This window comes from Cibotium barometz, chromosome 1 (assembly GCF_041138505.1).
Source record: "Cibotium barometz isolate CiBa-2024 chromosome 1, ASM4113850v1, whole genome shotgun sequence".
NCBI classification, from domain to species: Eukaryota; Viridiplantae; Streptophyta; class Polypodiopsida; order Cyatheales; family Cibotiaceae; genus Cibotium; species Cibotium barometz.
In genome coordinates, this window is record NC_141046.1 from 12,548,011 (window position 1) to 12,566,088 (window position 18,078).

At 39.8% G+C, this 18,078-nt stretch overlaps 1 protein-coding gene across 1 annotated transcript; it reads right to left on the reverse strand.

Annotated features, from left to right (window-relative positions):
* Positions 1 to 13,818: 13,818 nt before the first annotated feature.
* On the reverse strand, positions 13,819 to 17,750 carry LOC147641611 (uncharacterized). The gene is made up of 5 exons (XM_086799793.1): positions 17,739 to 17,750; positions 17,482 to 17,618; positions 17,232 to 17,321; positions 16,967 to 17,147; positions 13,819 to 13,872 (listed from the first exon to the last, which is right to left on the reverse strand). Exons 1-5 carry the CDS (start codon positions 17,748 to 17,750, stop codon positions 13,819 to 13,821), a joined length of 474 nt encoding a protein of 157 aa, XP_086655919.1.
* Positions 17,751 to 18,078: the final 328 nt, after the last annotated feature.

The window sequence follows — 18,078 nt, forward strand, 5'->3', positions numbered from 1 at the left end:
TCTTTAAGTTCCAAGAAAGCTTCCTCACATTTAGGTGTCCACACATATTGGGCTTCCTTTCTTAACAACTTATGAAGAGGAGTGGCCTTATTTGCAAATTGTTCTCCCTTGTAGTTTGCTATGCCTTGATTAGAGACCACATGACCTAAAAGGATTCTCAAGGATGCTCTAAAAACATACTTCTCTGGGTTAAGAGTGATCCCATAATCCCTACACTTGTCAAAGCATTGTTGCAAAGATTTAAAATGATTTTATTTCTTACCAAAGATGCAAAAATCATCCAAGTAAACTTCAATAAAATGATGGAGAAAGGTTTGGAAGGTAGCTATCATTACTCTATGGAAGGTTGCTAGAGCATTGTATAAGCCAAAAGGCATCACCTTGTAAGCATAAGTGCTCCATTTAGTGGTGAAGGTGGTCTTGGCTCTATCTTCTTCAACTATTGGACTTGGTTGTACCCAGTAAATCCATCTAAGAAGGAATATATTTCATAACTAGCCACAGTATGGTCATTGTTAAGGGTATTGGGAAGTGACCCTTGTTTATCTTAGCATTTAGCTTCTAAAAATCTTCACATATTCTTAGCTTTCCATTCTTATTTGGTACTACCACAATAGGCACTCCCTATGGCCACCACTTGTGGATATGTAAAACTTGCATCTAGTAGCTTAAGGAGTTCAAATTTGATGAAGGTTGAGTAGTTAGGGTTCATCCTTCTTTGTTTCTACCTTATTGGGTTGGTATCTACCTCTAAGTCAATATGGTTTTGGCATATTTTTGGGGATATTCCTTTCAAATCTCCATATAACCAAGCAAACACATCTAGCTTTCTTTCTAAGAGTTCCTTGAGCCCTTGTGTTTCTTCTTCAGTTAGAGACTTATCCACCTCTTTCTTGCCCATCTTTGGTCTTTAAAATTAGCTCCTGGTACCCTTGAAACCACATCTAGGTTTTTTTCTAAGAGTTCCTTGAACCCTTGTGTTTCTTCTTGAGTTAGAGACTTACCCACCATGAGAATTCTTTCTTACCTATCTTTGGTCTTTAAAGTCAGCTCTTGGTGCCCTTCTACTTCCTTAATGAAGGTACCACCTTTAATTAGTGACGGTTTGCTTATGGTAAGGGAGGAGAGGAATCATCTTGAGTGCAGCTCTCTTCCAAGAATCTTTGTAATTCATCCACTCCTCAATGTCTTGGTCTCATGCTACTTCAAAGTTTTCATTGTTTCTTGCTATATGGGGGCAAGGCACTCCCATAGGAACATGGAGGGCAAGGCACTCCCCTAGGAAGGTGGAGTTAATTTGAATCTTTGAATCAAATAAGAGACCATCTCTCACTTGTGAATGGAGTTTGGGTAGCAACCACTTCTCTCTTTGAGCTTCATTGGAGGTGTCACTTGGGGTGACATCTTGGTCAACATCTTTTGAATCTTCCAAGGTTGTGGAACCTTTTCCCTCATCTATAAAGTTTTAAGACCACTCTTTATACTCCTTTTCCAATGGTAAGTATGCCTTCCTTGATCTTACTTGGAATAGTCACAGTCCTCCCAAAAGGAGAGGATAGGAAGTACCATCATATGATATTGGATGAACCACCAAATATATGAGCTAATAATCCTTTCTTGCGGTGGTGGTTTTTACATTAGGTAGGATACTTAGGGGTATTACTCTGCTTTGGTTAGCCATTCGAATAAGGCAATTGGTTGGATATAATGCTTCTAAACCCAAATCTTTCATTACCTCATTTGTCATTTTGTTTACTGTTGGCTCTCCATCCACTAGGGGATCTAGAACGTAACACCCTTCAATCCACACTCCCACTTTTGGAGTGCCTAGGTCAATGAAGGCATCAACTTCATGAACTTCTTTGTCCATCTTAGAAGGGTTCTCTAGAGGTGAGGTCATGGTTGGTCTCAAACCTCTCCATTTGGAGAGAAGAGCTTTGAACCTGTTCCTACAAGGTGGAGATAAGATGAGGAGTTTCCTAAAGGTGATGTTGGGCTGGAAAGTATCCAAGTCTTTCATAAGATCATAATCTTTAACTAACTTTGTAGGCTTCTGTAACCTTTTTTTGGAAAGGGAGCCAATCTTACTTTGATGACTTTGGGGTTTTGCAAGGGTGAAATAAAGGCAGGATCCTCTTTAGAAGGAAGAGATGTTCTTCTTGCGCATAAGATCCTCCTAGACATGAGATTGAGGTGCGAGCCTCCTTTATCTTGGGGTTTGAGGGTACCTTCTCTTTATTCACTACTTCTCCTATTATTATTGGTTCTTTGAGTGTACTAACTTCTCCTTTCCCTTAAGGAGGTATAACGTGAAATTTACTTTCTTTGGGGAGGATTCCACCCTAAGATTGGACGTGTCTTTCCTATTAGTCCGAGTAACTGCTGCCTCCACCAAGTTGGTGCTTCAAGAAAAGTCTTTTTCTCCTTTGGTTCATCAATGGAAGTTCAGGGGGTGGGGGTAATCTTTTCTGTTTGTATCTTCCACATTAGAGCTTATAGCCTTGCTGCTTTTTGGGATTTAATTTGGAGATGTTTGACCCTTCTTCCCACACTTAAAGCATTCCACTCGACTCCTTTGATTCGTGTTATGGATTCTTCCTCTAATTGTTGTGATGGTGGAAACCTTTGGGTCCAAAATTGGAGCTAAAGTCTTGGGTTTGGGGCCAATATCCTATGTCATCATTTTTTGTTCAAGTAAGTTAAACCTTTGTTCTTCCTACTTATTTCTTTATTCATACATCTTCTTTAAAGAATAAATTTCCTTAGTGTGGTTCTTTCTGAAGTAATAAGAAGAACAAAAAGTTCCTAGAATAGTCGGCTTCCTTATACATTCTATGGCTAAGTGTCTTGCTTGTTGGTGACATTTTTTGCACCATGTGTTGGCCTTATTCTTGATGGGTTCAAGGATGTGGCATTTTTGACATTTACTAAATTATATTGCTCCATCCTCATGGGTGTGCCACACCAAGGGTGGCAGCTTGAGGTCCCAAAATGGGAGGAGGTGTGTCATGAAATTTTTAATAGAGGATTGGTTAACAGTAGGGGGCTTAGGTTCTCCACTACCCACTCTAGGTGGAGTGGGGAATGTAAGATGTTGGGTGACAATGGGCAAATTGGGAGCATGCATACCATGATTTATTTGATTATACCAAAAAATTTGGGTATCATGATTAGTATATCTTCTGTAATAGCCACACTACAACCTTGTCCATACTCTTCTGTATGGACACTCATTTCAAGTGTGCTTGCCTTAACAATAGGAGCACTAATTTCCCTCTCTCATAGGGTAAGTTGTAGGATCTCGGTGGAGAGGAAGTGGTTTCCAATTTTCCTTCAACTTTTTGAGCACTATTATTTCACTATTTTCTCACTATAGTCATCACTATAATCACAATCCTTAGCCAAATGCATTCTAATACATTCACAAACTCCCTATTCCTCTCATAAACTCACTATACTAAAACCACTATAGTCCATAACCCTCACTATAAACTTTCTCTATATTTTAAACTCCTTGTAACCTTCCCTATAGTTACACTATACTACGCCTATAGTCAAAATATTCTCGCATATAGTGACACATTAGTATTCCATCCAAAAACTTAGCTTCAAAATCATCCTTTAAGCACCCTATTCCACATATTTTCCTCACTATTCCCTACTATAGTAAACTAATAGTGATCATCCTCCCTTTACAAACTCTATTGTATTGTCACTACTCCCTATTATAGTAGTAAACTAATCATCCTCCCTTTACAAACTCATTGTATCCTCATTGTATTCACATTGTTCTATGCATATAAATCCTTGTTTCCACCCTAGACCACCTCCAGACATACTATTCCATACAAACACATCACTATTCCTTAATATTTTAACCATATTGAGGAATATTGGTAAAATACTCCTTATATTTTACCTATATGCTTCAATATAGTTCTTATTTATAACTCCCTATTATACTCACTATTTATATGCATATATTCATATTTTTCTTACACTTGATGAGTAAAAAACATTAGCTAATGATGCACAATCTTTACATTATCCTATAGTGATGGTGGAGCTATAAAAAGGTGCAAGTTGAACATAGTGTCTTTTCACATCTCAAGAAGTAACTTACCCCTTGGTATCTCCTTAGAACCTATAAATAGATAAGGTGGAGAGCTCATTTAACACAGCAAATGCGTATGTGTGATGTGCTAATCTTCCTCTTAAAGACAAAACTTGGAAGAATCAAAGTCAAAGTCAAAGTCTTAAATATGGAGATCTTCCAATGGATCAAAGTGATGAATGATTCCTTTGGAATTATCCCAACGTTGTATCAAAAAATCCAATCAATGAAATACAAAATGCTTTAAAGTGTGATAAAATCCATGGGAGGGACTAAAGTAAAAGTTGTGATCTTTTTAAATAAAGTTTAAATGACTAAAATGATTCAATCACTTCTTATTTAAATGTCGCTCATAAGAGTACCATTTTTGGTGAACAACCGGGGAAATAAGCTATCATCAAGATATTAAAATAATCATGGAAACAAAATCCAAGTTCCAAAGATCCATCTACATTGAAGCTCACCCTTTGTTTATTTATTTACATTCTTTCTTCTTGCAAACACCTTGAAAGAGAGTTAAATTAGTGTCCTAGGATTAGAGCTTAGGATAATCAAAGGCACATGTGAGCATCACTGAGCCTTTTGGGTCCGATAGTGGGGATAGGTCCCCTAATCACTGTGCCTATTCTCACATAAAGTGCCACAATATGCTCAATGCAAGATGGAATTTACTCATTATCCCCAATCAAGGAAGGATTTGCTTATATTCTTGGGTAAATTAAGCTATTATAAATGGTTTATTCCTCATTTCACAAGAAGCTTCCTTACAAGAAGCCATAAAGAAGGAAGAGCTACAGATTTCACTTTCCTGGCAAATTGTACAGATTACTCGTAGCTTAATAGCTTCCTTACAAGAAGCCCTAAAGAAGGAAGAGCTATAGTTTTCACTTTCCTGGCAAATTGTTTACATATTACTCATAGCTTCCTTAAATGGACCATTATTAGATTGATGAACTACCTCTTGAAGCTTAGATATTGACAATAAAGAAGCTGATTGATAGTTATAGTGCTTGCTTTGAGAAAAAGGAGACAGTGAAGAAAGAATAAAATCAAGCCTCCACTTCCTTAGAGATAAGTGATTGATAGTTACAGTGCTTGCTTTGAGCAACAGGAGACACTGAAGAAAGAAGAAAATCAAGCCTCCACTTCCTTAGAGATAAGTGAGGAGTAAGTTAGAAAGAAAAATCAAGAATAAAGTGGATCCTTTGGGTTGAATTGTGGGAAATTGAATATGCCAATGATAATCCCAATAACTTGTTAGTAATCTAATTAGCTACTTATTAGGGGATAATTAATAAAATAGAGTTCAAAACAATCCTTTTGACACTTGCTCAGGGTATTGGAGAGGACCAAAATCAATAACTACCATTCCTTGCAAAATTCACTTTGAGCATTTTAAAAAGTATCTTCCATTGTGTAGTGGTATGGAAGTGGAGTTATGTCCAAACATAAAGAATGAATTAGAAGATCTTGAAACCCTTTGGAATGAAAGAGCCTCGCACTTATAACAGAAGATAAGTACGAGAAAGAAGGAAGATGATGTGAGGGAAATTCATGACTCAACAAATCATTGACTAAGAAAGGGAAAGATTGGAGAGAGTGAAAAGAAGAGAAAGGTTGAGGTTATCTTTAGAAATAAAAGAGGGAGTTGAAAGAGCATTAGAAGCCCTGCCGCCCTTGTTATTTCCTAACATGGCTCTCCCTCGAGGAACACCCATAGGAGCTATTCCTATCCAAATTATAGCTCGAAATGTGAATGATTATCTTGTGAATCATCATTGTCCTAGTACCAATCTTCAAAGGTGAGTACAATGAAGAACCCGATCTTCACATGATGGCATAATTTCTTGTTAGTAGGAATAGCCAACAATGTGAGGACCCTTATGCACTGGTTAGCCATATTCCCCACTACCTTGAAAGGCATGGCATTTTAATGGTATGAGAGACATAATAATGGAAGATTTGGGATGATATAAAATATGAGTTTTTAACACACTTTCAGACAAAAGGATTCGTTGGATAGGATGAGGGATGAGTTCATAAACTTGTTATAGCTATAAGAAGAAAGGGTAGAATCTTCTCTTAAGCATGGAATCAATCTTCAAGAGATGGGGAAACCACAATCTTGATTAGGGAATCCAAAATGGAGTAGAATTAAAAAGGCCTCGCACCTTTTAGGAGGCAGTGTCACTCTGCTATATAATGAAGTTAAGAGACAAGGATCTCCCAATCAAGAGGAAGAAGAGTGTTACCCACCCCTACCAATGAAATAATAACTCTTGGCACCCCCAATGCCAAATCTAACCTCTTTTAACATCACGTAATAGAACCCATCTTGATCCCAGCCTTAGCCTAATGTAGTAACTTCACAACCATAATGGAATCAACAGTAAGTCTTACAAACCAAAAAAGTCAAATTCCAAGGAACTCTCCTCCATCTCAGCCCCCATGCAGTGATAATATTAGGAAACCCCCAAGTTTAATCCTCAATACCCCATAGGAGATCATTAAGAATTACTTACCAACGTGCTTATCTAACATGAAGAGGGAGCTAATGGATGCAATGACAAAGCAAATGAATTTAGTAAATGTTAATAATGCCATGTCCTTAGTGCAAGAAATGTCACCAAGAAAGACACTTAGCCACAAAATGTATAAGGAAGCTGACTATTCTAGGAGCCCTTGTTCTTATTACTTTAGAAAAAACCACACTGAATAAATTTATTCTTTGAAGCAGATGCATGAAAGAAGAAAGAATGAGGAGGATCAAAGGTTCATCTTGCTTGAATAAAAAATGACGACACAGGATATTGGCCCTAAACCCCAAGAATTTAGCTCCAATTTCAAACCCAAAAGGTTTTCATAGAGGAAGAGTCCAAAACACAAATCAAAGGAGTCAAGTGAAATGCTTTAGGTGTGGGAAGAAGGGCCATATATCTCTAGATTGTCCAAATCCTAGAAAGTAGCAAGGGTATAAGCTCTTATGTGAAAGATGTAATAGTATATCTATATGACCCAATTCGGTTTTAATTACAGGATAGCACATATCTGCAAACACAGATATGGCATCAGTAGGTTCATGAAGACAGGTCAATCTTGTTTCTAATTGTGTGCGGATAAATCTCCTCTTTATGTGCTCTTGCTTTTTTTTACTATTTTTTTTCCTTTTTGTGTATGAAGCTATATATATACATTCCCTCGAATTTGGAGGTTACATGGTTAGGGGAGAAGGTTAGGGAGGAAGCAATAGAAGGTCAAACGTGAGTACATGCTCCCCCCTTCCTTGGGTAGATCATATATTTTTGCAATGATGTTGTAGCCCCTTGGAACCAGTTTGTGCAGTGGGTTATAGGTGGTGATGTGGGCAAATAGCCTTTTATGACCCTTGTGGCCACATCAAGTTGCAGAGATGGTAGTGTACGCTACCATGAAACGAACGGAGGATATGGCTTCCGACGATACATTTACAAGGGGAGATGTAGACTCATTGGTTTCTTGGTGGGTATGGACAAGGGTAGGAGTAGAGTGTGCAGAAACTTCTATATCAATGTGTGAATGGCCTGAGGAGCTAGAAGCTTCCTGCTGTGACTCCGCCCTTCCTGAGCTAGGTGGTATCGATCGTTTGGGAATCCAAACTAGCTCTGGAAGGAGTGGTGTGGAGTACTTCGTTACCTTTCCCTTACCATGGTCTTGAATTGTCGTTGGGGTGGCAACATTTGGCTTACAAGATTTTACAGGCGATGCAGAGGAATTCAACTTATGTTTAGGTGGCGATCAAACCATTTCTTCCTTCTATCCTTCTCTACAAGGGCACACTGCCAATTGTCTTTCTTTGTCTAACCACTCAAGGATATACAAACGCTCTACTAAGGGATTACCATCCCAGCCCTCTTGAGTAGCAACAGGAAGACTAGGAATGACAAATTCCCATGGCATGACTGCTTCTTGGCCATATACCATCTTGAATGGTGTGCAATTAATAGCCACTTTGTACGCGAGGCCCATAAAGCTGACGTAAGCTTTAGATCCCAATCCGTGCGATGAGCCTCAACTGTCTTTGTCAGAATAGAGATTAAGGTCTTGTTGGTACTCTCAGCTTGGCCATTCACTTGTGGATAATAAGGAGTATATTTATAATGGGATATCATGAAATTTGTTGTGAGCTCCTTAATCACTTCATTTATAAAATGCATACCATTGTCGCTCACAAGTTCAAAAGGACAACTGAAGCATGTGATTATATTTTCAAAGAGGAACTTGGCTGTTGTCCTTGCATTTGCCTTACATGTCGCTTTCGCTTCAGCCTATTTGGTCACATAGTCAGTGGTGGCCACAATAATATAGTGAGATTGTGTGTTATGGGCCGCTGGGCTAATTGGACCTACAAAGTCTAAACCCCACTTTTCAAACGGTTGGTTTACTTTAATTGGATGTAGGGGCATCTGATCTTTCCGGTGGGGTTTCTTGTAGCGTTGGCATTCATCACAACCCTTCACAAAAAGTGATGCATCTTGGAGCATAGTGGGCCACCAATACCCTGATTGCAATATCTTTCCCGCAGTTAAGTCTCCTAAAAAGTGACCATCGGCTATGCCCATATGTGCCTCTTGCAAAATATATAGATACTCATCCTCTCGGGCACAATACCTAAGAACGTCATCCTTTCCTCTTTTATAAAGAGTCCCAGCCATTGGGCACATTCCTTAATCAGCTTTCGAGCTAGATCTTTTTTATGAAGCTCTTTGGGTGGAAAACCATTAACCAAGAAGTTAACAATCTTCTCACTCCATTCAGGCATTGTATGAACAAGGAAGTGTCAGGTAAGTCATCATCAACTCCCGTAGGAGCTTCACGATTAGGTATGCGAGACAAATGATCAGCCATGACATGTTTTTTGTTGCCAGGTCTCACAACAACAGTGAAATCAAACTCAAGAAGAATCAACAACCATCGTGTGATTCTTCCTGTGGTTTGTTCACCAGATACAACAATGCTATAATTCACATAGAAAACAAACTTGGTGGCAAGAAGGTAATAACAAAATTTCTTTACTGCATATATCATTGCCAACCCTTCTCGCTCCATAGTGGTGTAGTTCATTTCAGCATCGTTGTCGTGGCGACTGGCAAAGCTAATGGGGTATTCTAGTTTATGTTCTCTAGGTTGAGTTAGTACACACCCAATAGCAAAGTTTGATGCATTAATATGCACATGGAAGATTAAATCCCAGTTAGGCATTCGCAAGATTGGAGCACTTGCCAGGGCCTTCTTTAATAACTCATATGCATGGTCACAATCTTCAGTCCAAATAAACTCGATGAGAAGCTTGTACAATGGTAAAGCTATCTCAGCGAAGAATAAAATAAACCTTCGATAATAACCAACATGGCCCATAAAGCGCTGGACTCCCTTATAGTTGGTGGGTGGGGGCAATTCTGGAATGACCTTGATTTTACTTTTGTTGTGGTGAAAATCCCATTTTTGGACACTATATGCCCTAGAATAACTCCGTGTTTAACCCAGAATTGGCATTTGAAAGGATTCAATGATATGCGATATAATCTACACCTTTCAAATACTTTTCGTAAACACATCAAGTGCTCGTCCCAAGAGGAATGAACACAAAGATCATCTAAGAAGGCTTCACAAAAGTCCCTTAGATATTCCTTAAAGGCTGTGTTTATCAATTGTTAGAATGTTGCAGGTGAATTGGTTAAGCCAAAGGCCATGATGCGAAAGGCAAACACTCCAAACTCCGTTATAAAAGCTGTTTTAGCTTGGTCCTCTACTACAATTGTGATCTGATTATAACCAGAGTACCCGTCAAAAAAGTTATAAGCCTCCTTGCCTGCAACTCTTTCAAGCACATGTTCCGAATATGGCAAGGGGTAATGATCTCTTCTAGTGGCTGCATTAACCTTTTTGAGATCAACGCCGCACACTCTGAGTTTCCCATTCTTCTTTGGTACAATGACTATCGGAGAAACCCATTCTGAGTGCACAATAGGATATATGAATCCACATTTTATAAGCTTTTCAATTTCCTCTTGTGTTTATACAATCTTTGCATACTTAGGATTCATTGGGTAGGGACGTTGTTGGACTGGTTTAGCAGTGTTAATCATTGGAATTGTGTGTTGCACCACCGCCGTAGAGGGTAGAGGGTGAAACACCCTTCATATCATGGTATGTCCAAGCAAATATGTCCTTGAATTCTTTAAGAAGCATCTTAAGTGTAGCTTCTTCCGTCTTGGTGAGGTCTTGAGCAATAAAAGCTCGTTTAGACTCCTCACCTGGATCTGCTAGTTCTATTTCCTTAACTACCGCCGGGCCATCGTAGACACCGCTACTCCCATTGGTAGGCATTCGTTGGGCTTTTGTGTAGACGACTTTACGTTCCCCCGTGGTAAAAGATTTTGAAATGCTCAAGTGCGGGGTGTAAGTCTACCGGTTCTTGTTGTGCCATGCTTTTTTCTTTTGTTGCTGAGCTAACTCTCGGTTTTGACGCCTTCTTGCAGTATGACTTAGTTTCGGCTTCTCTTCGATTTCTAATTGGGCGATGTCATGAGGTTGCGGACTACACCACATGACACTTTGGAGTTGTTCTCCCCAATTATCCACTAACTTCCGACGATGAGCGTCATATGCTCCTACATAACTAAGCCATTCTGCAGTGGATCTCTCTTTGTTTATTCTAGCTCGTACATTAGCTCGATAGCATTGTCGCTTATGTCTCGTCTTCTTCTTACCTAGTTTTTGATTTTTGTTTATATCAGATTTAGACTCACTTGATCGATCTTCACTTGTGTCCCCCTCACTTGGGTGAATATTCAATTCATACCCCCTATCAGGCTCAGAGTCAGTTTCTTCTTGAGATTCAGACTCGGAGTCGCATTGGTCAGAGTCTTCGCTACTTTGTGTCAAGGGAGTTTGCCACTTTCTTGCCATTAGAAGTCAAGTGCATAACACCCATCATGTTTACTGGCACTAATGGTGGCATCTCTCTCTCTCTCTCTCTCTCTCTCTCTCTCTCTCTCTCTCTCTCTCTCTCTCTCTCCTTCTCTTTGTTCACTCTCTCTATACTTCTCTCTCTTTTGTAGCTCTCTATGGCCTTTCCCTGTCTCACTCTCTCTATCATTCTCTTTACCCGCTCTCTCTATCATCTCCCTGTCTCCCTCTATACCCTTCTTTTTGTTAGACATCATCAACTCCTTATTGCTGGCTTCCTGTTTGGTGTCCTATTTTAGCCTTTAGGGCTGACCATGTTAGCTAGAGGGGTTGGTCACCCCTCACACCATTTATGCATATTTATTCTCCATTTTATGGAGTCTTGGGCACTTTTTCCCTAGTCGTGAGTTGGTCGGCTGCCTACATGTGCGCATATATATAGCTGGTCGGCTGCCTACATGTGCGCTGGTCCCTCCCTCCCTCTTTTTCATTACTTAGCATTGTTTGCTTGCAATCCCTCACATACAAGGCCTTCTCCACTCTTTCTCAGGACATGTATTCTTGGTTGATGATATTGAGAGTAGGTTTACATGTGTGTTTCCTCTCCATCTTCCTCGCACTCTCTCTCCTATGTTTCCGCTTTCCCTTCTTCCACTGTGCATTCTATCATTCTTTGCTCTCTCTCTTTCTCACCCTTTTTTTCCTTCTCTTTGCTCGCTCTCTCTATCGTCCCCCCCCCCTCTCTCTCTCTCTACCCTTCTCTTTACTCTCTCTCTCTCTCTCTCTCTCTTTCCACTTTCCCTTCTTCCACTGTGCATTCTATCATTCTTTGTTCTCTCTCTTTCTCACCCTTTTTTTCCTTCTCTTTGCTCACTCTCTCTATCATCCCCCCCCCTCTCTCTCTCTCTCTACCCTTCTCTTTACTCTCTCTCTCTCTCTCTCTTTCAGTCCTTTTCTTTGCTCACTCTCTTTATCCTCCCTCACTCTCTCTACCCTTCTCTTTGATCTCGCTCCCTCTCTCTCTCTCTCTCTCTCTCTCTCTCTCTCTCTCTCTGTCCTTCTCTTTGCTCACTCTCTCTATATTTCTTTCTCATTTCTTAACACAGCATACTTAACTCATGTTTTGCATATAGATCCTTAAGTCTACAAATGCTTCACTACCTTATTTATCCACACAACAATACAGAAAATGTTGATTCTTTATTGGTTTGTACGACATGTTGTACATAAATCATCGTTTTGCAGAGGGAAATGATGTCTTGCAAAACCCTAACATGCATTGCTCTTGCCCTCTTTCTCTCTTTTTTAATATGAAAAAAAATATCGTGACACAATCATAAACGATTGCTAAACCCAGTCACTTGAATATTCACAAATAAATACGTTTACTGCACTTTACTGAAATCTTCATCAAGACACCCTCCACTACATCCATTTCGGGATCAATACAAACAAAGTTCATGCCTAATTTTTGTGCTACCATAGCACAATATCCACATCTAGCATAAAGCTCTACTATCACTTGCCCTTTCTTTACATGATGCTTCAACAAGCTATCCCAAAAGTCATATCCACGCTGAGATCCACCTGCAAAGAAAACATCTCTCTTAATTCCACCAAAAAATGTAACGCTCTTATTTTGGAGCACAAAAATGTTAACTCTATACCTCGCCATGCTGTCCCATTTGGGTGTCTACCCCAATGCATCATGTTGCAAGGATTAATGATATAATTAGGTTAGAAAGGTTGTGTATGGTTTTGTCCAACTATGCTCATGCAGGTAGCAGCACCGACGAGGGTATGTATCTGCACAAGAGTATGAGATGATTTTTTGTAGCAAAAATTGATGCTCAATGGCAACCTCTATGGTTAGTGTTGCTTACCTCTTGTCCAAAGGCCTTTCCAATCTGCATTGTACATCGCACATTCACCAAGGTGTCTAAGGAGAAGCCAGATAGCTCGACGTGAGCTATAATGATTGCCACTTGATACATAGTACCAATGACAATAATAGAGCCATTGTCATCTCTAAGATGGTCTCACAAATCTGAATCAATGCATGCTCCTCTCCATCTACGTGGCATCAGAATGACATACACAAAAAATGTAAGCATGACACGCAACATATGCACAACAAATATAAGGTCTTAATGAAGGGAAAATCATCTCATCACCCACATGTGTAGAGATTGCATGGTGGGACAATGTCATCAAGGTAGCCATAAACAGAACCTCATGTGGGCAACCTCACTACAATACAATCACATGATGTGCTTGTATTGACACCTTTAACAGTAAAGGTCCTGTCTCCCATGTTGACCTTCTGCAACATATCAAAGACATATTCTAGCTCTTGTGGACACTCCTGGTTCATAAGTGCACATGCTATCTTCAAAGGATCCGCAATAAATGCCATCATCTTTGTAGGATGATGTCCTGCCACACCATGTTGAGTAGAGTAATACATTAATTATCATTACAGGATATAAAAGACACACCTTTACAATCCTTTCACATGTGGTCACAATTGATTATTACACTTGTCAACGTCGAGGCTTCTATAACGATAGAGGAACTAGTACTTTAACGTTCACTCAAAACGTCGAGGACTACTATTGTGGTACGACGAGACACTCTGATAAAGCGTATATTTTGTAAGTGCATGCACCACACAAATTCATTACATCATCATTATCAATGAGTAAAATCATACATGGCAATTTCATTTGGATTGGGGTCAGGTCATCCAAGCTAGGTTAATTAATATGTTGCAATGGTGCATTTGGCCCTTCACCTCTTGCCAAGCTTATCTGAGTCCATAACTTAATCTATGTTAGTATTCAAACAATGTAGCAATAATACCAATGAAGCACAAGTAAAAGAGTGCCCTGCTTGTGTTGCTGTATGACCCACTTCTTCAACTTTTGGGGTTGCCTCGAGTGCTATTATCAGAATCGCTTTTGTCAGATTTTGATGGAGATGTATCAGAGTTGTCCTTTTCCTATAGTGCCTTTCCTTTTCCCTTTACCTTCGTTGCATCCTTCTTTGGCACTTTTTCCCCTTCATCATCATCATCATCATCATCCTCTTCATCTTTATCATCCCCTTCATCTTTCATAAGACCTTTACCCTTGCCTTGAACATGTGATTTATCACGTAGACTTTTAGGCTTCACAATAGAATTCACGATTTCGAAAAGATATGAGAAAAAGTATTTAAAATAAATTAAAATATCTAATTGCATAGTTCATACCATGGTTGATTGCTTCGCTTTACAGGCCCAAGTATACATCTCCTTCTCACTCTTGGAAAATTTTCCACTTGAAAAGTCAAGGAACAATAGGCATCCCTTGTATATCCATGCATCCCAAAGGTCTCAAAGTTACTACTGTGTATCATTAGGAAAATTCTGGACTCAAAAGAGGGCTGTTTCAACAATAATATAATAATAGACACATAGATTGAGTGACATGTAATCTACGAACGAGATTCACCGGTGGTGGGACCTCTGTACAAACCCACCCAAAACGTGGAGAAACTCTTATCTTCATGAAATATTAAAAAAAACCATCACCTTGTCTTAAAATATTTAAAACCGTTTTTTTGTCAGAAACTAACACAATAAAAGAATGTTTTCCACATTCCTGTGTTAGACGTGGAGCACTAAAAAATTCTTTCCACCACCCCTACAACTAATGAAGCTTGAATGCTTGGAATAGCTAGATACACATTCTCCCGGTTATTCCCTCAACTTGGTTCCACTTTTGAATCTTGAAACATCTTTGGCGCCCAAAAAGAACACACCGTCCCTCATTTCATCCTCCCTCCTTGATCCACAAAAGCGGTTAGCCCAGTCATCCACTTTCTGCTACTTCTTCTTTCTCATACGTCTGTTATTCTATCATGGCACCCGAAAGTGGACTGAAACGAGCAAGGAGCAGTATCTCATCTGTTGTGTTGTATAACATAAAAGACGAGAACGAAGAATGGATTCCCCAAGTATACAGGAAGTACTCTTGGGTCACTATGCAGCCAGGAAAACAAGGCCACTACCGAGTGAAGGGAAAGGCATCTGAAGACTTGGCCAAACATTGGAAAGGAAGGATCCTTGACTTTAAGATGGCACCAGGAGGGAAAACTGTCAAAGAAGTGTTGATCCAGCATGTATTCATGCAAAAAGAGATTAACGTGGGACCATTGGAAGGACTTCCAAGACACAGACCACATTGTAAGTGCTTGTGTTTTGTATTTCAACGTTGCAAATAAGGTGATTGATATACATTTTTCTGCCTTGCACAGATTTGTACCCATCCAACCTTCAGGAGTGGGAGCCTGCACAATGCTTGACGGGGTTCTTGAATGTCGTACATGGTGAGGTGGGGGAACTTCAATATGAAGGTCGTGCACCAAGTGATCTCGCAAGAAGTAGAACATATTTCTATGACTCATTTTATACCTTGCCCACTCAATCGAGTCGACATGGAAAGTTGGAACGTATTCCGTTGCCCGCACTTGATAGTCCGGAGTGGCCATTGCTTGACACAGAAGTGATAGAGTCATACAGGACCAAAATGTTTAATGATATTAAATGTGCTATGAAGCCTAGCATTGGTGCAAGAAATGTGCACTTAAGTTTGTTTGTTCCAATTGCATGCTTTGTTCATTTATTTTCTGATTGTAAACAATTGAGAAAAACTAGAACAACTTTTGTGTGCAAAGATGTAGATGAAGTCTGGCTTGATCATTTGTTTGACAAAGGTTGGAGAGTGAAATCATCAAAGGGAGATGATTTGATCGAATGTCGATTGAACACCTCCGACATTGCATTTCGGTGAGTGTTAAAACATTAAAATGTATTTTTGTGAAACAGTTACAACGCTTATTTGATTATTCTCGGAAAATTATCCTAATGATATTTTGGAATCAGATACTATATTGCCAGGCAACATCTGTGCATGTCATTTACTTATAGAAGGTGGCGATGGATCAACAACAACTGGGAAAGCATGGACCAAGATACAAGAGATGGCAGCCACTCTTGCTTGATAGATATAGTTATGATTCGACAGGGTCACCCATCTTTGACATTGGAAGTGGAAGAGAATTGGACTCTCGAATATGTTAGGAAGGAATTAGAAGTAGCTATTCAGAATCCTCCAGATCAATTTTGCTTCAAGCTCGATGGTCGGAAGCTAAGTAAAAGAAGAGAGCATCAGATCATTTGTAAAGATGTTGCAGCCCCACATGAATTGGAGGCACTAGAAGATATATGATGTGACCATGTATACGGTGACAATGTATTTTCCATATGCAATAAACTTATCTATTCAGAACATTGCTTTTGTAATGCTTTATTGTTTAAACAATGTAATGAAGGCAAGAATTCCCCAATTGAATTTTTATGTACACAAAAAAAGGCTTAAAGTAAGAAAGCAAGCAGTGAAGGAACACAGTAGCAAATTTGATCCTCTGATTTTCAAATGATAAGTGTATTTACATTTGATGTTCTCCCTCCAATACATGTATAGCTGCATATTTACGAACGTACATTTGTTGGAAGAAGGAAAAAACTATTTATGGCTGGAACCCATAGGTATCGGCTTCAGGATGGAGCCAGGGCTCTTCTCCTAAGTATGGAGCCCATGAAAGAGGCTCAGACGGGCCTATCCCCCCTCGTGGATTGGGCGGGATGAAGTCCACTGGCCCGTCTGGAGGCATAACTTCAGCGACCTCGATCAATTTCGCAATCGTTTCCTCCCTAAACGTTTGGACGTCTAGGTCCACGTAGCGAGACATTGATGGAAACTGCCATCACAATTCATCAAGGCATAAATAAGATCAACATGACAATATATAAGAAGATAAACAAGCGCACAAATGCGTATGGGAGCTGAAAATGCTTACATCCTCTGAAGGGAGCTGGAAAATGCTTCGTAGCAGCAACATTGCATTAAGTGCAACCCTCCACCCACAGCTGTAGCCATCTTCTTGTTTGGGGACACTAACCCTACGGATGGTCGATCGATCCAGGGTGTCGATGTCCATGCTGAGGCTCTCGTAAGCTGCCATTAGTTTCCTGACTCCACTGTAAACAGAGACCAATCATTATCCTGATCAATCCGGACTTCTAACTCAAACAATAATATGTATCTTAATGATTTTTACTTACAGCAAAACATTTCCATGGACACCAGATGTCGAATTTGCAAGGTAAATGACATTTTCTTGCACGTCGACTAGTAGAAGACTCCAATGGGAACTGCACAATAGAATTCTATTAGTTTCAATCCAAAGGAAGCACTACATAACTCGTGTACGGTGATTCCTATAAACATCATGCGAGAGAGAGAGAGAGAGAGAGAGAGAGAGAGAGAGAGAGAGAGAGAGAGAGAGAGAGAGAGAGAGAGAGACAAACTCACTTTTCATGATATGCCAAAAAAAATACTCGGGCATCGTCCAGCTGGACCTCCCGAAACCAGTTCAGCACATCGAGGTACGGAACTGCCTCTACTACCAACAGTGTTGAGACCAGTGAATCAATCTGGAACACTCGTTGCTGTACATCCTCGGGCAATAGCGAAATAACAAAACTTTACAAGGAAACATATCAAGAGTGAGGCATCAACTTTAAGAGCCAAGAATGAAAAATTGTGGGAGGACAGAGAAAAGCGTATACCTTAAAATACATCTGAGCACTTTGTCGTTGACTTCAGTTTTGGGATCAAACAAAATGTTGATTTCTTCAGCATGAATCGGGAAATAACATCTATGCCCTCTAATATTAAAGGGTACATAGAACTCCGGCAACAAAAATTGCAGCGCCTCCCGATTCATGGCGTGGAGTGCGCGAACATTTTCCCTTTTTGCTTGCAATGCAAGCATTGCAGCTTGATGTTCCCTTTGAGCGCTTGTCATTAAATTTGCCCGAGTCTGATGCTCATGATCTGGACCTCCCTCGGTCACCTCTTCAATTCTCACTTTTTGTACAGGCCGGACATCCAAAATTTGTAACATTC